At 51.1% G+C, this 17,729-nt stretch overlaps 8 protein-coding genes across 8 annotated transcripts; 4 read left to right on the top strand and 4 right to left on the bottom strand.

Moving 5' to 3' along the window:
• Positions 1-458: 458 nt before the first annotated feature.
• On the top strand, positions 459-1,607 carry M431DRAFT_477619 (hypothetical protein; the record flags this gene model as incomplete). The annotated part of the gene is made up of 1 exon (XM_024915586.1): positions 459-1,607. One exon carries the CDS (start codon positions 459-461, stop codon positions 1,605-1,607), a length of 1,149 nt encoding a protein of 382 aa, XP_024780929.1.
• Positions 1,608-1,932: 325 nt separating this feature from the next.
• On the bottom strand, positions 1,933-4,383 carry M431DRAFT_72504 (hypothetical protein; the record flags this gene model as incomplete). The annotated part of the gene is made up of 1 exon (XM_024922033.1): positions 1,933-4,383. One exon carries the CDS (start codon positions 4,381-4,383, stop codon positions 1,933-1,935), a length of 2,451 nt encoding a protein of 816 aa, XP_024780930.1.
• Positions 4,384-4,948: 565 nt separating this feature from the next.
• On the top strand, positions 4,949-6,039 carry M431DRAFT_503409 (hypothetical protein). The gene has a single exon (XM_024918297.1). The coding sequence runs from the start codon at positions 5,351-5,353 to the stop codon at positions 5,855-5,857; it is 507 nt and encodes a 168-aa protein (XP_024780931.1). The 5' UTR covers positions 4,949-5,350; the 3' UTR covers positions 5,858-6,039.
• Positions 6,040-6,508: 469 nt separating this feature from the next.
• On the top strand, positions 6,509-8,581 carry M431DRAFT_12981 (hypothetical protein). The gene is made up of 3 exons (XM_024912423.1): positions 6,509-7,173; positions 7,242-8,008; positions 8,064-8,581. Exons 1-3 carry the CDS (start codon positions 6,883-6,885, stop codon positions 8,161-8,163), a joined length of 1,158 nt encoding a protein of 385 aa, XP_024780932.1. The 5' UTR covers positions 6,509-6,882; the 3' UTR covers positions 8,164-8,581.
• A 1,280-nt stretch (positions 8,582-9,861) lies between these two features.
• M431DRAFT_132741 (hypothetical protein) lies at positions 9,862-11,891 on the top strand. The gene is made up of 2 exons (XM_024912487.1): positions 9,862-10,251; positions 10,311-11,891. Exons 1-2 carry the CDS (start codon positions 10,059-10,061, stop codon positions 11,627-11,629), a joined length of 1,512 nt encoding a protein of 503 aa, XP_024780933.1. The 5' UTR covers positions 9,862-10,058; the 3' UTR covers positions 11,630-11,891.
• A 288-nt stretch (positions 11,892-12,179) lies between these two features.
• Positions 12,180-13,230, bottom strand: M431DRAFT_477624 (hypothetical protein; the record flags this gene model as incomplete). Its single annotated transcript, XM_024915587.1, has 3 exons — positions 12,180-12,796; positions 12,872-13,030; positions 13,113-13,230. The coding sequence occupies 3 exons, from the start codon at positions 13,228-13,230 to the stop codon at positions 12,180-12,182; spliced, it is 894 nt and encodes a 297-aa protein (XP_024780934.1).
• Positions 13,231-13,930: 700 nt separating this feature from the next.
• On the bottom strand, positions 13,931-14,787 carry M431DRAFT_477625 (hypothetical protein; the record flags this gene model as incomplete). Its single annotated transcript, XM_024915588.1, has 2 exons — positions 13,931-14,524; positions 14,683-14,787. The coding sequence occupies 2 exons, from the start codon at positions 14,785-14,787 to the stop codon at positions 13,931-13,933; spliced, it is 699 nt and encodes a 232-aa protein (XP_024780935.1).
• An 849-nt stretch (positions 14,788-15,636) lies between these two features.
• M431DRAFT_72652 (hypothetical protein) lies at positions 15,637-17,090 on the bottom strand (the record flags this gene model as incomplete). Its single annotated transcript, XM_024922051.1, has 2 exons — positions 15,637-16,951; positions 17,035-17,090. The coding sequence occupies 2 exons, from the start codon at positions 17,088-17,090 to the stop codon at positions 15,637-15,639; spliced, it is 1,371 nt and encodes a 456-aa protein (XP_024780936.1).
• Positions 17,091-17,729: the final 639 nt, after the last annotated feature.

The raw sequence follows: 17,729 nt of genomic DNA on the forward strand, positions 1-17,729 counted from the left end.
GTGTACGGTCTTTTGGCGCGCAATTGCTGCGGATAACTGGTCAAGTCTGCTATCAAGGCAAGCCTCCGAGAAGCAGGTAGAGAGAATGGTCCCGCCACAGCGAAACGAAACCACCGGGCCGAAGTAATTCCGGCTCGCAGTTTGTGGCGCCAGTTTCCCAAAGTTGCGAAAAAAGGTAGGCGGGCAGCGGCTCACACGACTTTTTGGCACTTGTAAGAACCAAAATCGACGCAGAATCTTTTTCTGACAAAGGCACGACGGGACAGCGACAAATCGTCTGATCCTTGCCTCAACCAGGACTTTTTTTTTTTTTTTTCTCTCTCTCTTCTGCAGTTTCTCCTCATTCTGTGCACCTCTTTGTGACCAGGCTGAGGGGCATTGGGGGGAATTCTTTTTATTTCTGTCGTCCCGCCTTACATCTTTAATTTTTTTTTACTTCACCCCCGCGAACCACACACATGAAGAGGATACGACCCTCACGATGGAGCGGCCAATTGCTCCAGGCCCGACGTGGCGCCGGCATCGCAGCAGCTAGACAGCCCTTCCTCCTCGCCGCCCGACCTCAATCGACGTCCTCGGCCGCTGCGCACGACTCTTCTTCTACTTCTACACCCATCGACTCTCCTCCTCCTCTCCCCGCTCCCTCATTCTCTCGAGCTGCCCAGTCGGCAAAGCTCGCCGCCCTACACGCCCGACTCTCCCTCTCGAAAAAGATCCCGTTACAGACGCTGGCCAGGGCGTTGGTGACGCCGTCCGCGGACGCCAATCCCAACTTCAACAACACAAACCTGGCGTATCTGGGGAGCACAATCGTCAACTACCATGTCCTCGAGTACCTCGTCTGCAAGTGGCCCCGCCTGCCCATGGCAATCTTATACGAAGCCCTGAGGGCCTACGCTGGTGACGCCTCGCTGCAGCAGGTCGCCAGGAGATGGGGTGTTGAGTCTGCGGCTGCCCCGGGAGAGGAGGTCGATCCGGGTCTGCTGCAGTGGAAGGCAGGCGAGGATCAGTTGGTGAACACACGGTGGGGCTACGTCCGTTCTGACAAGGCTCCCGCCTGGAGACGAGGATTGAGCAGTCGTGTGGTTCTAGACAACGACTTTGGCGATCAGGTCAGCAGTCTCGAGGCCGAGAAGCCGGAGTTCGACACCCTCCAGAGCGAGGCATTTGGATCCGTTGTCCAAGCTGTGATTGGCGCCATCTACACCCACTGCGGCCGTGAGGAGGTCAAGGCTTTTGTTAAATCTCACATCTTATCTCGAGAGCTCGATCCCTCAACACTCTTCGAGTTCAAGCTCCCAACCCGCGAACTGGCCATGCTGTGTGCCCGAGAGGGCTTCGAGGCCCCCGTCGCTCGTCTGGAGAGCGAAACTGGTCGATTGTCCCGCACTCCCGTTTACGTGGTGGGAATCTACAGCGGCAAGGAGAAGCTGGGAGAGGGCGCCGGCCCCAGCCTGGATGTGGCCAGGAGACAGGCGTCCATGGCATCGCTCAAAGCCTGGTACCTATACAGTCCTGGAAACAAAGTGCGGGTGCCCAGCGACATGATGGAGGAGGGCGCCAAGCCCTGGAAAGCACCATATATTGACATTGGTGAAATCATCTAAGCTGGTAATGGCGCTGCTTGCTCTACGGGTGGCAAAGTCCGGCTGGGCAGGTTCTCAAGTATATATATATATATACATGTACGAAGTGAATGAAGAAGCAAAAAAAGAGAAAAGGGCAAGGGAGCGATGGTCGGGTTATGAAGACGAATGTATGGAGTATGTTTGGGTTAGAAATGCGCCCCCCATCCACTGTATAATACAAAGCATATTGTAAAATAAGTTGGAAAACCATCCTCCTCTTGCACAAACAGGATAATACAATATGATATACAAGTCACAACAGATTCCCTTTTCCTCCGAAGGCTTTCTAAAAAGTCTTGTCTGTCTAGCTAAACTGGTCGTTGTGGTGAAGGAGAGCTGCCTCCCCCTTTTGCGCCATGGCAGTGTAGCTGTCAAGTCGACGCTGCGCCTCGTCCTGCTCGCGTAGCTGCTTTTTGCGCTCGTAGACGGCACGCACTGTGGCCCTGATCTGATCCTTTCCTTCATCATAGTTGGCGCGCGCAAGCTTCACAACGCTGTCTATCTGATCCGGCGTATAGACAAAGTTCCACGTGCTCAAATAATCCGTAGTGCCGGGAGAGATGTCAGGAACCTTGTCGTTCGAGAGAAGCGGGAGGTAAACGACGGTGAGCCCTGCGTCTGGCTCCATCAACTTCCACGAGGTGTCATCCGTGATGGGCTGTGTAATGGGCGGAGAGTCTGTAGATCGCTCCTCTGTTGTCCCTACCCATACAGAGCAGTAGCCGAGTTCACCAGCCTTTTCACTTCCGGGCTTGAACTTGGATTCTTCATCAAGCTTTGTCGCCGTGATACCCTCGCGCTTTGCGGCAGCCTTGCGAAGATCCTCCTGGGTAGCCTGAGCTTCTTCTACCCTCCGTTCTGCCTCGGCGGGCGTCATAGCCTGAGCTTCTTCGAGTTCCTTTCTTGCCTGCTCCGGTGTCTCGTCGGGTTTTGGCCAGCCAATGCCAACCGGCCACCCCTTGACTCCACGCTGTCGCGCATAACCATCCGCAACAGAAAGCCAATTATCCGTCTTGATGTCAGCCGAAGCATCAAAGGCAATGAGGATATCGACATTTCGTCCAGGCCGGAGCAGTGGATATATCGGCAAGTTGTTTGACATTCCCGCATCCATGAGCTGGATATACTCTCCGTCCAGAATGCTCCTGGGTGTTGTGCTAGGCAGCTTCCCGTACATCTGATAGGCGAAATTAGGGATAATGGCAGGATCTATGGGGTGTACTTTGCTCAAATCATCGTTTCGGACCGACACCAAGTCATCTATCGTCTGGAATCCCGTAATCGTTCTAAGAAGGGGTCTAATCTCCCGATAGTAATGGCTCAGCGTTGCGCAGAATGCACTTCCAAAGATGCCCATCAGAAGAGGAGTCCGTACCTCTGGTAGGTGGAATCCATGATCAGCCACATCTCGCCCATCAGAAAAGCGTCTACCGAGGGCCCATGTCGGTATCCCAGCAGAAAACTCCTCGCAAAAGAACTCATAGGGGGTAATCTCAAACCACTGAAAGTAAGGTTCTTTCTTTATCTCTTCCACCGTGCTCATTGCGGTATCTTGCTTTGGCGGGTCCTCAGACTCTGCCGCGGGGATTTCATGGCGGACAGCAGTGTATATGGGCATTGGACGTTGTCCATGCCGCAGATATAGACGCTGGTTCGACAACTTGAAATCTCTAGCATCAACGCCCAGTTCACCCCTTGGAATCAAGAACCTGGCACCCAGCAGCAGCCCGTATATATCGACGAGACCAAAGTCGGCATGAGCATCTCCCTTGAGCTTTTCCACCAGTCCGCTCAGCAAATACTTGCTTGTCGGTAAAGAAGTGAGAGATTGGAAAGCAACCGGCGGGTATGCTATGTGTGTAGATGCTCTCGCTTTCAGATGCTGTATAAGAGAGCCAACACTACCTTTGGAGAAAGAAGAAAGGTAGAGCAACTGAAGCCAACACGAACCACTCACGCCAGCCGTATACGTAACACAGTCGAAAAGTCCATCCTCATCTGTCGCAACCATAGATCCAGTGCCTGCTATCAGGGCCCGCATCCCCCCTCCCGATCCGCACATGGCAATCGTTGGCACATCATCGGGGTTGATGTCCTTTTCTTTAAGTCCGAGATAGTTTGCCAACGCCGCCCTGGTAATAAGTTTCCGCCTCAGCAGGTAATCCTTTTCCTCATCACATAATTCCGAGGAGACTCGGACATTAGCAGTGTACCGGATTTCGGGGTTGATCAAAGGGTCATGAGCCTCCTGCCATATCTCTTCCGCCAGCGATCCTGGAGACACCGATAGCTCCCGCTGAAGCTTCCTCACATACATGGGTATGTTTTTCCACCACTCTGGGGTAATGGCATCAACCAGCTTATCGGACAAAGCAGCCCATTCTAGCTCAGCCGTGGCCGAAAGGAATTCGAATTGCCGGGCAAAGTAAGCCCACGCGCCATTGTCAGTGGTTTCAGTCACAAGCTGGTAGGATTCCTGAAAGTCGCCTTCTCTTCCTTCTTCTTTCCTCCTCTTGGCCTTTTGGCTCTCGGAAAGGCGAGCAAAGTCCTCTGACGGGTACAGCCACCAAGTGAAGAGACCCAACGCAAGGACAGTTGCGGGTATGCTTGTGCGCTGCTGGTGTCTCCTTCGACGTTTTGACTGTGTAAAGAAGCTGCGGTCTAATTTAGCAGCTGATGCTGGGGGTTGTCGTGCTACTCTCAGGAGAGGACCGAGAGATATCAACGGCCGCGGCAATTTCACGGGATATCTCATGGCGAATGTATGATGATGTTTGGCTCTGAGCCACAGCTCACGACAACCAGAGTGGCAATCAAAATGGCAATGACATCAGTCTCGAGGCAAAGAAAAGACTCTTAAAGTGTGTCGTTGTTGATCGTCATTCTATGCAGGTCATGATGGTGAATTGAGAAAAAATGAAAGACGATGAATCTTAGAGACGGTGCAATTAATTGTGAGGTCTGGCGTGATGAGACAAAATCATTAAGCGTAGCTACTTTGCGTTGGCGTAGACGTTACGTCAATGTTAAGGTAGCTTGGTACCTTTGAGAATGCCGGCTGGACACGCCACTAAGACGTACTGTAGTAGTTTTAGCATGTGGAAGCCTCAAGCTTGGCGTCTACCTACCCTGTTCTTAAGGGCACAACGCTACCACTACGAGATTTACCGGGAGGGAAGAAGAAAATGAACCTATCTGATAGGGTTTGGGTGGTAAATGCACTGAATTGGGTTATCCTGTGTCTTATGAATGGAAGTACATTTGAGGTACTGGTTGGTGTCTCTGTGCAGCGGGCTAATGGTAAGGCAATGTAAGGAGAAGAGCTTGTTCCTTTCTAACTTAAGGTGTCCACCCTACCTAATATAGGTTGGGCTGACTAACCGTGCTGACTAACTAATGGGTACCGACCAATGGCTAACTAACGTACCTACGTAGTACCAGGTAGTATCTCACCAGCTAAGGTATTGGCAACTCGCAATCAAAAGTAAAAATGGGCCACCAGTGATGGAGAGTAAGAACTCAGAGAATACACACCCACTAAACGGCCGACTCCGAATTCCTGCTCTGTGAGACTCCCACTTTCTGGTGACCGAAACAGGGGGTGCCCGTCATCCCGAAACCGAGATCTTGCTGGAGCTGTAATTCTGCCAGCGCGAAGCCGTTCCGGCTGCCATTTCCTCACACTACTGTACGATCACAAGTCCCGACTACCTCTGTCAACTATGGCATCGATTGCGCGACCTTCTCTGCTGCGGCAGACTGCGCTGGCGGCTCGTTGCGTCCGAAACAACGCCATCAAGACTTCTTCGGCTTTCCACACCTCGACCCAGCGCTCTGCCTTTCTGCCTCCCGGACCTCAGCGAATTGAGGGCACAGTCAACGACCCCGTCCCCATTCCCAACCCCAGCGCCTCCCACGGCTCCTACCACTGGACCTTTGAGCGCCTCCTCGCCGCCGGCCTCGTGCCCCTCTCTATTGCTCCCTTCGCCGCCGGCTCTCTTAACCCCACCACCGACGCTATCCTATGCTCCGCCGTCCTCCTGCACTCTCACATTGGCTTCCAGTCCGTTATTATCGACTATATCCCCAAGACCCGCTACTCCGGCCTGCGAAAGATCTTCTGGTGGGGCCTAAATCTGGCGACTGTTACCGTTGGAGTGGGATTGTATAAGTTTGAGACTAACGATATTGGTGTTACCGAGGCTATTCAGAAGATCTGGAAAGCATAAAGAATAGTAATGCTTAAAGAGGGAGGGGGAGGGACTTCTATAATACCTTGCTGATTGGGAATAAGAAATTTAACCCTAAATCTTTTAGGCTGCTGGTAGTTATAACTGTAAGGGATACTATCTTATTGAAGGTGCTAAGGCAGGATTTTCATACCTATTCCCGCAGTAATCAATTTTGGCCCAATTAGACGATAGAAAATGAAAAATATATTATTTGCTTAGTAAATTGGCCCGTGATAGAAGTCCCAGGCAAACGGAGGATAGAAAAAGCGAGACCGCAAAATGAATAAGTGCATATATTCAGCAATATGAACACCTAATTAACTTCTATATTAATTACTACCTAGGCATTGCATTTATTAGGGAATACCTATTTAGCTAGTACTTGGGTTTTGCTATATAACTGTAGTAGCAGTTACTAGAGATATGTAAAGATGGTAGCAGTTACTAAAGATGTATAAAGATAGCAGTAGTTATAAGAGAAATATAGATATAATAGCGGTTATTACTTAAAGAACTGGCGGTGTATAATTGAACGTAGGGGTGTTTGAATTTCTCTCTCGTCTTGGTTTTTCTGTCCTCCGCTTGCCAGGCTGGTGGTGGGGTTGCCGTCTTTTTAGTGGAGCCCCAGCAGATCTCGCATAGATTTTTTGCGCCCCAAATAACTTTTTTCGTCGCGACGGAAGTGCTGCTCCAACCTTCTGTTTATCATCAGACTCGAAGGCTCAACCGTCTCTTTTCCTCCTCTTCATCTCACATCGTGTATTCCTGAGCGGCACGTGAATTCATCCGACAGGTGAGTTCCGATTTGGTCTAGCGGCAGTGCAGCTCGACGTTTGGCGGACGATCAGCATTCGCTGGAGCTGCCCTGCTGCCATCGCTGCAAGAGTCAGAGTCAGAATTACTCACACATTCGCCGCCTCAACAGATTCGCAATCACTACCCGCGATACTCCCCCCCAATCGCCAAGGCGCTACAAGTCTATAGGAAAACCATTCTTCGATTCTCTCCTCCCCAAAGTCATCATGAGCGAAGCAGAGGCTGTTCAGAACCCTACTGAGCCCGTGGCTCCCGTTGAGGCTCCCGTCGAGGAGAAGGCCATTGAGCAGCCCGAGGCTACTGAGGCTACCGAGTCTACCGAGGTAGCTGAGACCAAGGAGACTGAGACCAAGGAGTCCGAGGAGACAGAGAAGAAGAATGGTGCCAACATCCTCAAGACTACAGCCAAGATTGACCGCGACAATGCCTCAAACAACCGCAAGTTTGATCCCTCTGTCCGACAAGTGACCGATGACCCCGAGGAGATCAGGAAGCAGGTGAGAAAACGCAGCAAACCACACTCCCAAATGCCATCTATGCTGACTAGTGAATCTTGAAATTCTAGGTTGAGTTTTACTTTGGCGACTGGAACTTCCCCCAGGACAAGTTCATGTGGGAGACGTGCGGAGGGTCCGAGAACAAGCCCATGCCGATCGAAAAGATTCACTCATTCAAGCGTATGCGCTGCTTCCAGCCCTACAGCGCCGTTGTTGCTGCCCTCCGGGAGAGCAAGGTGCTCGAGGTGGTTGGAGAGGAAGGCAAGGAGGCCGTCAAGCGCAAGGTGCCCTACAAGCCCATGCCCGCCTCCAAGGCCAAGGCCGAAGCTGCCACCGTCTACGTCAAGGGCTTTGGTGACGAGCAGCCCGATACTCAGTTCGAGCTGGAGACCTTCTTTGCCCAGTTCGGTGAAGTCAATGGCCTGAAGCTCCGTCGCACCAACGAGGGCCTCTTCAAGGGCTCCGTCTTTGTCACATTTGCCGATGAGGAGACGGCCAAGAAGTTTATTGCCCTGGACCCTACTCCCAAGTGGAAGGAGCACGACCTGAAGATCATGTCCAAGCACGACTACTGCGAGGAGAAGAGCGATTTGATCAAGCAGGGAAAGCTGGCGCCCAACGGAACATCGCAGAAGAAGTTTTACGAGGGCAGGGACTTTGGCAAGAGAACCACCCGCAGCGGTGCATCTGGAGATCAGGATGACTGGAAGAAGCGACGCGACCAGGACCAGAAGGGTGGATTCAGAGGAGGTCGCGGAGGCCGTGGTGGCCGTGGCCGAGGTGGTCGTGGCGGTCGTGGTCGGGGTGGCCGTGATCGCGACTCTGGCCGACAGGAGTAAGTCAACCTGACTGACTGATTCATTGAAAACCTAAACTAACATGCTCATTAGGAAACGCGTGGACGCTGCCGCTACCAACCTGAAGAGACCCCGGGAGGACGATGCTGGTGCGGCCCCGGCTGCGAAGAAGGTTGACACCAAGACCGAGTGAAAAAAAGTTGCTACGCGCAAACAGGTTCTTAGTTTACTCGTTCGTCATCTCATGTTAGAGATGCAGGACGATTTTCTCTCTCTTTTCGGGCATCTAATCGTCATCATGAAGACGAGCCAACATGAACACGGTGCTTAAGATTGCACCTGGCTTCGGTCTACCCAAATCTATAGTTGATGGGTTAATATTGGGCGTGTCTTCCATTTTTGTTTCGTGTATCATATACATGCGTCGGTTTTCAATGGGGATATATTTCAACCGACAGGAAGCTGGGCTTTAGCTGAGATTGTAGCAGCTGATTAAACAAAAAAAATATACATGATGAAGTCCGAGATGTCTTATTCAGTCTATAATCCTGGTGCTAAGTCGGCTTGTTACCGTGTTGAATCGGCTATATGGATAATATACCTTACCTACTAACTACTGGCCTTACCTTACTACCTACCTTAGCACTCTACTAACCTTCTTTACAAAGGTACTTTTGTAGTATAAAAATGAATGACATCATGTGGTAGCTTTTGAAAAAGCGCTGCTGTCTTCTGTCATCTGATGTCGTATTGTATGTGCCTCCGCAAGAACTGGCAAAAGGTGACCCTTGTTTTACATAATATGGAAGCACGCCCTTCCATGTCAAAAAGCCCCCTTTGCTGAGTCAAGAAGTGATAAGAAAAACAAAAGAGATACGCAAAAGAATACGCCCGTGCAAGGTTCAAGCACGAATCGCGCTACTAACGGAGAGGCAACCCATTAAATCCGAAACGAAAACGAGCCCTCACTTTTTTGTAAATGCTTGCTCGACAACATAAATAGGCGTTTAAAAGCGGATAGAATTAAACCCCGATTCAGCAGTCCCGTCAAAAGGCTATTGCCATGGATATCATCTCTTTCAACTATTTCCGAGAGATTGCTTATCGTGTCAGATCTCTTTCTCTTTGGTAGGGCGTTGCTTGTTATTACTGGTAGCATACCATGCCATGTTAGCAATCGTATAACTCGTATATGGGTAGCATTAGTAGTTCCAAATTTTCAACGTATTGATAATCAAGGCCAACGGAGATTCCGTGGGTATCCAGCTTCGTTACCCCGAGCTTTCTGGCTAGGGGTCAAGCCGGCCAAAAAAGAGAAAAAAAAGTCATCAAGGAAAAGATGGGTTGTACTTTTGCCTCCCTAGCTGCTTTCGGCGCCGCATCGGCAAATGGAGATCTCTTCACGCCAAGGAGATCGGATGAAGCTGCCGCGCAGTGGATTCGAGCATGTAACGAAAATGCATCCATTCGGGGGGGCGCCTCTTGTTATTATTTCCGACTTTCTTTCTTTCTATTTAGTATCCTTTTGTTTTCTTGTTTTTTCATTCGTTCTGAGAATCTGCGCCAAAGTCGTTCGTTCGCTCCAACTTATTCAACTCTTGGGCTAGATCGGCTTTTGAGGTCGCGTGCTCTTTGGTTTTGTCATTCAACCTGACCTGTCTGCTTTACCGTTGCAATCCAAGTCTTGAGTGTGCTGGGAAAAGGCGATTTGAGCAGCTGAATTATACCCCTTTGTCGGATTGTATTCCGTCACAGCGCTCCTTTTTTGTAAAAGAAGATATCATCTTAGTGTCTAATTGACATGCAAACCCACTCTCGTCTCCCACACTGCTTATAAGTCGCTTGGGTCCTTGCTCCCAAGCATTCGATGAGGTCATGATGTCTGGATCAACCGCAGAAGCAGATTCCAAATCGCCGGAGGAAATTTCCTCGGCAGCTCCTAATCAAAATAGAGACGAAGAAAAGCATGGTCATCTGGATTCGGACAAGCATGAATACTCGACAACTCTTTCAGACTCAACGGGAGATGACGATGCATCAACCATCCACCATCCTGAAGGGGGTTTGCCGCTGTCTCGTGGGCAGTCCATGTCGCGAACAGTGTCCGAGATAAGAGACGGCATTCAGAATCAGAGGGACCTGGAGCTGGGAGAGGATGTCATTGAGAAATCGCCCACGGTCAGGCCCGACGACCCGAATCTGATCAAGTGGAACGGTCCCGACGACCCAGAGAATCCAAAGAACTGGACTCACAAAAGGAAATGGGCTGCCGTCTTCTGTGGTACGTGTCAGATCGCATCTCATCTTCTTTCACCATTATCTTACTGACGTTGTCCACAGTCTCTTGCTTCACCCTCCTCTCACCAGTTGCCTCGAGCATGGTTGCCCCTGGCCTCCCCCAAATCAGCAGGGACTTGCACATCACGGAGGAGATTGAAAGCGCCCTCGTACTGTCCATCTTCGTGGCTGCCTATGCCGTCGGCCCTCTGATCTGGGGCCCCCTATCCGAGCTGTATGGCCGAGCCATCATCCTCCAGCTCTCCAATCTGTTTTTTCTCTTCTTCAACTTGGGCTGCGGCCTTGCCAAGACGAGCGCCCAAATGTTCGTCTTTCGTTTCCTCGCGGGCATTGGAGGATCCGCGCCTCTAGCTATTGGTGGTGGTGTTTTGGGCGACTTGTTCACCGCTGAGGAGAGAGGAAAGGCCATGAGCATCTATTCGCTGATGCCTCTGCTTGGCCCGGCTCTGGGGCCGATTGCTGGAGGCTGGATATCCGAACGGACCACCTGGCGATGGGTCTTTTACAGCACCACCATTGCTGACGGTCTTGTCCAAGTGGCAGGTATATTCTTTCTTCAGGAGACGTATGCACCAGTTTTGTTGCAGCGCAAGAAAGCAGCCCTGATCAAGGAGACGGGCAACACCAACCTCGTCACAGAATACGACGATCCAAACAAGACGATTACCCAAACGCTAACAATTGCTTTGACTCGCCCGTTCCGCATGTTGGCCACGCAGCCCATTGTGCAGGTCATGTCTCTGTACATGATGTATCTGTACGGCTTGACTTATCTGATCCTCTCTACGTTCGCCAGCCTCTGGTCAACCCAGTATCACGAAAGCCCGGGCATAGCTGGTCTCAACTATATCTCGCTCGGCCTTGGCTTCTTCCTGGGTGCCCAAACCTGCGCGCCGCTCCAGGATCGCATCTATGCCGCTCTCAAGAGACGCTATGTGCCGGACGGCGGCCCCGGACGTCCAGAATTTCGCGTTCCCTTATTGATTCCAGGGTCGATTCTTCTGCCCATCGGCATCTTCATCTACTCGTGGACCGCAGAAGCACACACGCACTGGATCGGCCCCAACATTGGAGCCGTTGTCTTTGGTTTCGGCATCATCATCGGTTTCCAGTGTATCCAAGGATACATGGTGGACTCGTATACTCGATACGCAGCCAGTGCCGTGGGAGCAGTGACTGTTTTGCGCAGTCTGGCAGGCTTTGGATTCCCTCTATTCGCTCCGACCATGTACAACAAGCTCGGATATGGAATTGGGGGGACGGTGCTGGCGTGTATTGCAATTGGCATTGGATTCCCCAGCCCGATTTTCTTGTGGTTTTACGGACCGAAGCTGAGAGCTGCGAGTAAATTTGCGGCTTGATTGGGGGAAAGGTCCTTATAAATTGAATGACACTATGAGAGATGGAAAAGCGAGGTGAAAAGAAGAGACGAGAAAGGAAACAGAAGAAAGAGACGAAAAAAAGATGAGAGGAAGGGGATGAGGAAGGAATCAGGTAATGAATAAAGGCGAGGTGGCGGCAGGTGTAATAGAGGGGCACGTGATGGGGAAAGTCAGTATTATGATGATCAGGTATTACGAGACACATGGATCCAGGAACGTTCAAAAGCATCAGCATGGTTGGATTTCTACGTATATATAATGTAATGAACAAGATGATACAAGCCAAGAATGAAAAAGGAGTCTAAGATATCTAAATCTCATATTCTAAACACTTCCTAATGTAAAGAACAAGATGATACAAGTTTAGGATGAAAGGAGGGACTAAGAAATTTGAACATCATTTTCTAAACTCTTTCTCTGCTATATCTTTTCAACTCCCATAATTCCTGTATCTTCATTCTAACATTCAAACCCCTTTTATTCTCTAATTGAGTGATCCATCAACCTATATACGACCCTTTCCTCTTTTTTAGACAGAGTAATCCATCTTCTTATCTCCAATAACGCCCCAAAACTCCTCCACAAGCTCCTTCTGCCCACTCGGCGCTCCCCTAACAGCAAGATACTTCCTCTCATCCACCGACGGATCCCATTCCCCTGGGTTTCCTCCCGCCATGATACCTCCCGCCTCCTTGAGGATACACCAACCCGCACAAACGTCCCACGCCCAGCATCCACCCTCCCAATAGGCGTCCATCTGGCCCGCAGCCACAGCAGCAATGTTCAGCGCCGCAGAGCCCAGCGACCGCAGCGAGTGAACCATAGCACCGCCCGTCTCCTTGGTGGCGGCAAGCTTCTTGAACACTTCCGTCTTGAGCTCGAAGTTGTGTCCGTCACGGGTAGAGCCCCATTCAATGGCGATGAGAGCGTTGGCCAGACCTTCAAGGGGACGCGGAGAGGTGGCGAGGGGCAGTTTCTGGGGGGTCGTTCCCTTGATGCGGGTCATGTATGCGCCGTGGGACTTGATTGCGGTGAAGAGGAGATCCTGGTAGGGGTTGTAGATGACGCCGATGACGGGCTCGCGGTCAATGGCGAGACCGAGGGAGATGCAGGCGTTGGGGAAAGAGTGGACGAAGTTTGTTGTTCCTAGGCAAGATTGGTGAGTTTGAAGTTGAAGACGGAGAGAAGAAGGTAGAAGTTCCAGATTGCGGCAAAACTTACCATCAATGGGATCAACGACAAATGTCGGCTCCGGCCCAAGTTTAGTGCCAGGCTTGTACGTCTCCTCGCCCATGAACGAAAACTCGGGATACGCCGTCGAGAGACGCGACGAGACCATTTTCTCGACTGCCTGGTCAACCTCTGTGACGATATCGACGGCTATATATATATCACTCGTGTTAGCCCTTGAAATGCAACACACCAGGATGAAGCCAAGATGGATAGGCTTCTCATGACGTACAATTGAGCTTTGTCCCCGTGCCGATATCAGCTGGGTTTGCAGACATAATAGTGCGGCCGGCCTCGTACGCCACGAGCACCATTTCATCGTGGATGGCTTGCAGGTTGAGGTCCGCCATTGTGGATGAGCCTCTTTTTTTCTAGCACACTTTTCGAACTCCTTTATGTTGCGTAGCTACTTATCCTGACTTGAACTGTCTTTGAATATTATGAGTCAGTGAGATATCAGGAGTTAAAGTGAGAGTAAGAATGAGAGAAAGATCGCTGTTGGCGGGCGTGAGATGAAGATGAAGCTACGAAAACGACGGCCGAGGGGCTGCTACTGTGGGAACTGGAGGGGCAGCTTTGGGATGACGCTCATGACGTGGGGCCGGTCGATTGGCGATGCGCTGCAGAAGGACATTTTGCCTCAAAAGCTACAAAGTAAAAAACGACTGTGTAGATTCTAGGCTTTAATCAGACATTTGCCGCATAATTTGTTTTTCATTGGAAACCTCATTGAGTCAACCATTGCAAAGAGGTGGAAACAAGGCTAAGCATCTTCAAAAGAGAACGAATGTCATTTCGTGATGAGGACAAGAGAGGCTCCCTCTCCAACCTATTCCTATGTAGTCATGCGTACAATTCAAAGCTCCCATTTTCCACATCAAATTAATCATAAAAAAAAGTTAAAAAAAAAAGAAAAGGCCTCCAAGGTACCGTATCATGAGGTAATAAAACAAGTTTTTTCGTTAAAGCAAGCCCACCCTCAACATACCGCCTTTTGTTTTCCTTGTCCCATTGTGGCCCCCCTTTGCTCCTCTTCCTCATCAATCATCTCTAGACGTCTTCTCGGAATATCGATCGCCGTTCAGCATGGCTGCTGCCAGAACTGCCCGGCCGATCGCCCGTCCCCCTGTGTCCTGCTCCCGCCATGTCCATCGGTCGCGGACTGACGCCCCTGAGGCTCACCTGCGCATCATCGTCAAAAGGGTTCTGACGGCGGCCAGCCTCAGCTGCCGTCGCTGCTCCAGCGTCTCTGCTCGGTCGTCGCCCTCGCTCAACGTCCTCTTCGAAGCCTGCATGAGCCGGCGGCGCTGGGCCCAGCCGACTGCCGCCGTAGTTTGCACCGGTGTACTCGGTGTGGCCTCCCAGCTCCTGCTCGTAGTAGCCGTATCCGTCAGCCTCGTTGCCCACGCGCGAGTCCCACGCATCGTCGGGGTCAAGCGGGCCAAAGCCGCGGTTTCCGGAGCCGGGGCCGCTGTGAAGCGACTGCTCGTAGGCGCCCGTTGCCGAACGATCGTTGCGGTGCTTGAACTTGCGCGTCAGGTCGTTGAACCAGCCGACGACGCCGCCGCGAGCCGGTCTCGGTGGTCCGTAGGGCGTGTCTGATTTATGCCATGGCAGATACGACGATAGACTCGGAGGCGGAAGCTATGCGTTTTGCCGTGATTAGCCATACGTATCAATAAACCGTCGCAGCTTTGATGTTGTGCTGCCGCCGCTCCCGAAAGCTCTGCTTATCCGTGGTTGCTATGCGCCGCCGCAAAACAAAGGAAAACAACAAGAGATGGAAAGGAACAAAGACTCACCCCCAATCTCCGCGCTCGTAGCTGCGAGAAAACAACCCATCCAACAGCCGCCGCCACCAAAATCACCACAATCGCGATGACGATGCCTCCTGCGGTGGAAACCATGATCTCCTAGCCTCGTTTCGTCTCTGGATCTGCGTCCCCCCCTTGCCGAAGCAAAACAAAGAAAGACTTGAGAGTGTGAAGCGGTATAGAGAGGCAAAAATAAAACCTCAATCGACAGGTCGGCGATGCGCTCGAGAAAATCCGGGCATCTGCTGATTTCCGTTGTCGCTTTTCAACGCACAAGTTGCTGCCAGTGTTGCTTGGGTCGCTTTGCTAGGAGGAGCCTTGAATTGAGTGCGGGTAAAGTCACCTTGGGGTCTGGGAATGCTGACGTCGAGCGACTTCCGGATTGGGCACCTTATCGCTGCTATCGGGGCCAGAAATACCTGAACTTGGTTCCTGCGCCTGGAATACAGGGGCCCCCCCTTGCTGCTTTTAGCGACTAACACCGCTCAGTCATCCACTGCTATAATTAATCCGCCTCGAAAAGCCTTCAATCCATCCAATATTCATCGCAGCTCACAAAAAAGTAAGCAGCAAGTCTACTAATTAGCTAACTACTGCTATGACTAGTAGGCAATTTGATGCTATTTTTAGCCCGCAACAGCTCGCTTCTTCTTGCCAGCGAGTAATTAGATCAACATCTGTTCTCTGCTCTATTCGAGGGTTTGGTCGAAGAAAGAGAAAAATCTTCAGATTGCCTCTCTATGGGGTGCCATGTGAGTTCTTCTTAACCGACATGTCAGACCGAAGCTTGTAGATCTAGTCTAGGCCTGCGGATATCCTTCGCCTCCGCCGCCTTGTCTGGTTCTAAAATTTAATGCCGAGCAAAATAAGCAAAATAGAATGAACATGAAATAAAAAAGACAAAGCTAGTCATCAGAGGTATCATCGCAAAATGTTCACGCATCAGCCATCATAAGGGCACTCGTTCCACAGTCCTCCGCTCCGCACAAACTTGAGGCTGTCAATAAAGCCGCTCAGCTTACACCGTCCCAGTCTGTCGGAATTGCACGTCCGTAGCGGAACCACTCGGTCGTTCAGGATGACCCGCACTAATTCATCGCTTGCATCGCTACACTGCATCTTCTCCAAGTACATGCGGGCGCCAAATGGCACCGCCCAGGAAGCAGAAAACCCGTGAAGGCGGCGAGGTGACAACTTGTACTTGAGAGGCAGCTCCATAGTTGAGTTGAACAGCCCTAGGGCGGCGAAAATGGAAGACATTGTGTTGTCGTGTGAGAAGTCCGCGTACAGTTTGCTGTTCAGAGGGAAAGTCTCAGGCGAAGAGTCGAGCGTTGAGTTTGTCGTGGTATCGTCGTCCACAGGTGTACCGGTAAGCCTGGCAATCAGCTCGTTGCCAAATCCAACTCCCTGAGACGGGCCCAGAGGATTGCCCTTGCCGTAGCCATACCATTTATCCAATGCCTGGAAATAGTCGTAGCTTGCCCACTCGTCCATGGAGAAGAGCCTGCAAAAGTCGGATGCCACGAGGCTGGTGTTTGCCATTGTGTTGAACGGGCACAAATCCATCATAAAGATGGTCTCAGTCAACGTCAGATTTGCGCCTGGCAATTTGCTGTTGAGCCTCTTGGTAATGGCAGGCCCAAAAACTCCAAGCCAAACCTTCTGGTATGTGGCCACGAGTTCGGATGAAGGGCCCTCTTCAAAAGCTGGGCACGATCCGTGGTTCAGCGTGTTGTTGAATCCATCTTCCTCGGGGAGCACCAAAATGCTCTTTACTGGGCTCGAAGCGTTGCGATCTTGAGCTTTATAGTATCCCTCAACAAATCTCTGCGCCGATACAACTACTCGATCTGAACCTGATGCTCGAACAAAAGGATCAAATTTGGAGGCCAGGTCCTGGTATCGCTGGAAAAATGCAATTCCAGAATCAACCATCTGTTGTTCTCCAAACAGAGTGAGATCATCGGCGCCAAGGTGATAATCGTAATCTTTCAGAAACTCGAATCCCTTGCCGTAGTCTTTGACATTGCTCTGGATACGTAAAATCATGTCCCTGTAGAAGTCAGACTTCTTCTGGGTAGGCGCTCGTGCTCCATGCCGTGACAGAATCTGAGCAAACGTCACGTTGCACCCGGATGGGGTTGATGCATCGATGGTAGACGGGACAGAAAACACAGGCGAATATTGGCCCCAAATATGCGATACATCCGCCGTGCAGTTACCGACTGCCTCGCAAGCTGATTGTGACTTGGCTCGCCTTTCAACGCCATCTGCGTTAGCATTTCTCTCTCATGCTCTCCCTTGTTTGGTTCTACGATTCATGGCTTTTGCTTTTCATACCCAAGTGAGACCGTGGTCAGTAAGATGGCAAAAAGTGCCATGCCTCCGAGTGACATTTTGATCAGTCTTGTCTGCCCCTGTGATGATGATTCGTAAACGGATGCTCGCCGAGTCAGCGTCTGTCGACTTGGCACCTCCGCCTCTGGCTCTGGAATCGCGCTATATTTGTATGTGTCCCGCGACACAGCGCCCCTGATGGCGGCTATGATTCTGGGCGCAGGCATGATTCCGGAAGGTCGATATACAACATTAGATGGTTACTCTTGGCGAGACGTGCAAGAAATAGCTTCGAGCAGCTCGGTCAGCCGCGAGAGTATAGCAAGAGAGACGTGCTTGAGATGCGGCAAGAGATTGGCCGAGCCGGCCTGCTCAGGCGCCAATAACCAAGAGCGGAATCGTATATTCCTTACAATCAGTCCGTGCTTCCTCTGAATATGGAGAAAATGACGGTGGAATGCGACGCTCCGATCTTGGCTTGGATGAGTTGGGAATGGCTGCACTTGGCTTGGCTGAGGCTTCATCCAGTACCTGGAGGTTGACAGGTGAAAGTTTGGCTTATGTAATACAGACGGGCCAATTAGGGCAGATTGCTCTATGGTACCTCAGATCCCGGGCAATCTGTAGGAGAGTTTAGGTACCTGGATACAAGTCCATTTATTGGTGTTCCTGAAGAGCAGAATGAACAATGGAAAGGG

This window comes from Trichoderma harzianum (assembly GCF_003025095.1).
Source record: "Trichoderma harzianum CBS 226.95 unplaced genomic scaffold M431scaffold_1, whole genome shotgun sequence".
Classification (NCBI taxonomy): domain Eukaryota; kingdom Fungi; phylum Ascomycota; class Sordariomycetes; order Hypocreales; family Hypocreaceae; genus Trichoderma; species Trichoderma harzianum.

Bases quoted from the DNA above. Each gene is read 5' to 3' on its own strand.
- M431DRAFT_132741 (XM_024912487.1), top strand. From the start codon at position 10,059: ATGTCGCGAACAGTGTCCGAGATAAGAGACGGCATTCAGAATCAGAGG. The intron at 10,252-10,310 runs GTACGTGTCAGA...CGTTGTCCACAG, and splicing joins ATGGGCTGCCGTCTTCTGTG to TCTCTTGCTTCACCCTCCTC.
- M431DRAFT_12981 (XM_024912423.1), top strand. From the start codon at position 6,883: ATGAGCGAAGCAGAGGCTGTTCAGAACCCTACTGAGCCCGTGGCTCCC. The intron at 7,174-7,241 runs GTGAGAAAACGC...TTGAAATTCTAG, and splicing joins CCGAGGAGATCAGGAAGCAG to GTTGAGTTTTACTTTGGCGA. The intron at 8,009-8,063 runs GTAAGTCAACCT...CATGCTCATTAG, and splicing joins CGCGACTCTGGCCGACAGGA to GAAACGCGTGGACGCTGCCG.
- M431DRAFT_503409 (XM_024918297.1), top strand. From the start codon at position 5,351: ATGGCATCGATTGCGCGACCTTCTCTGCTGCGGCAGACTGCGCTGGCG.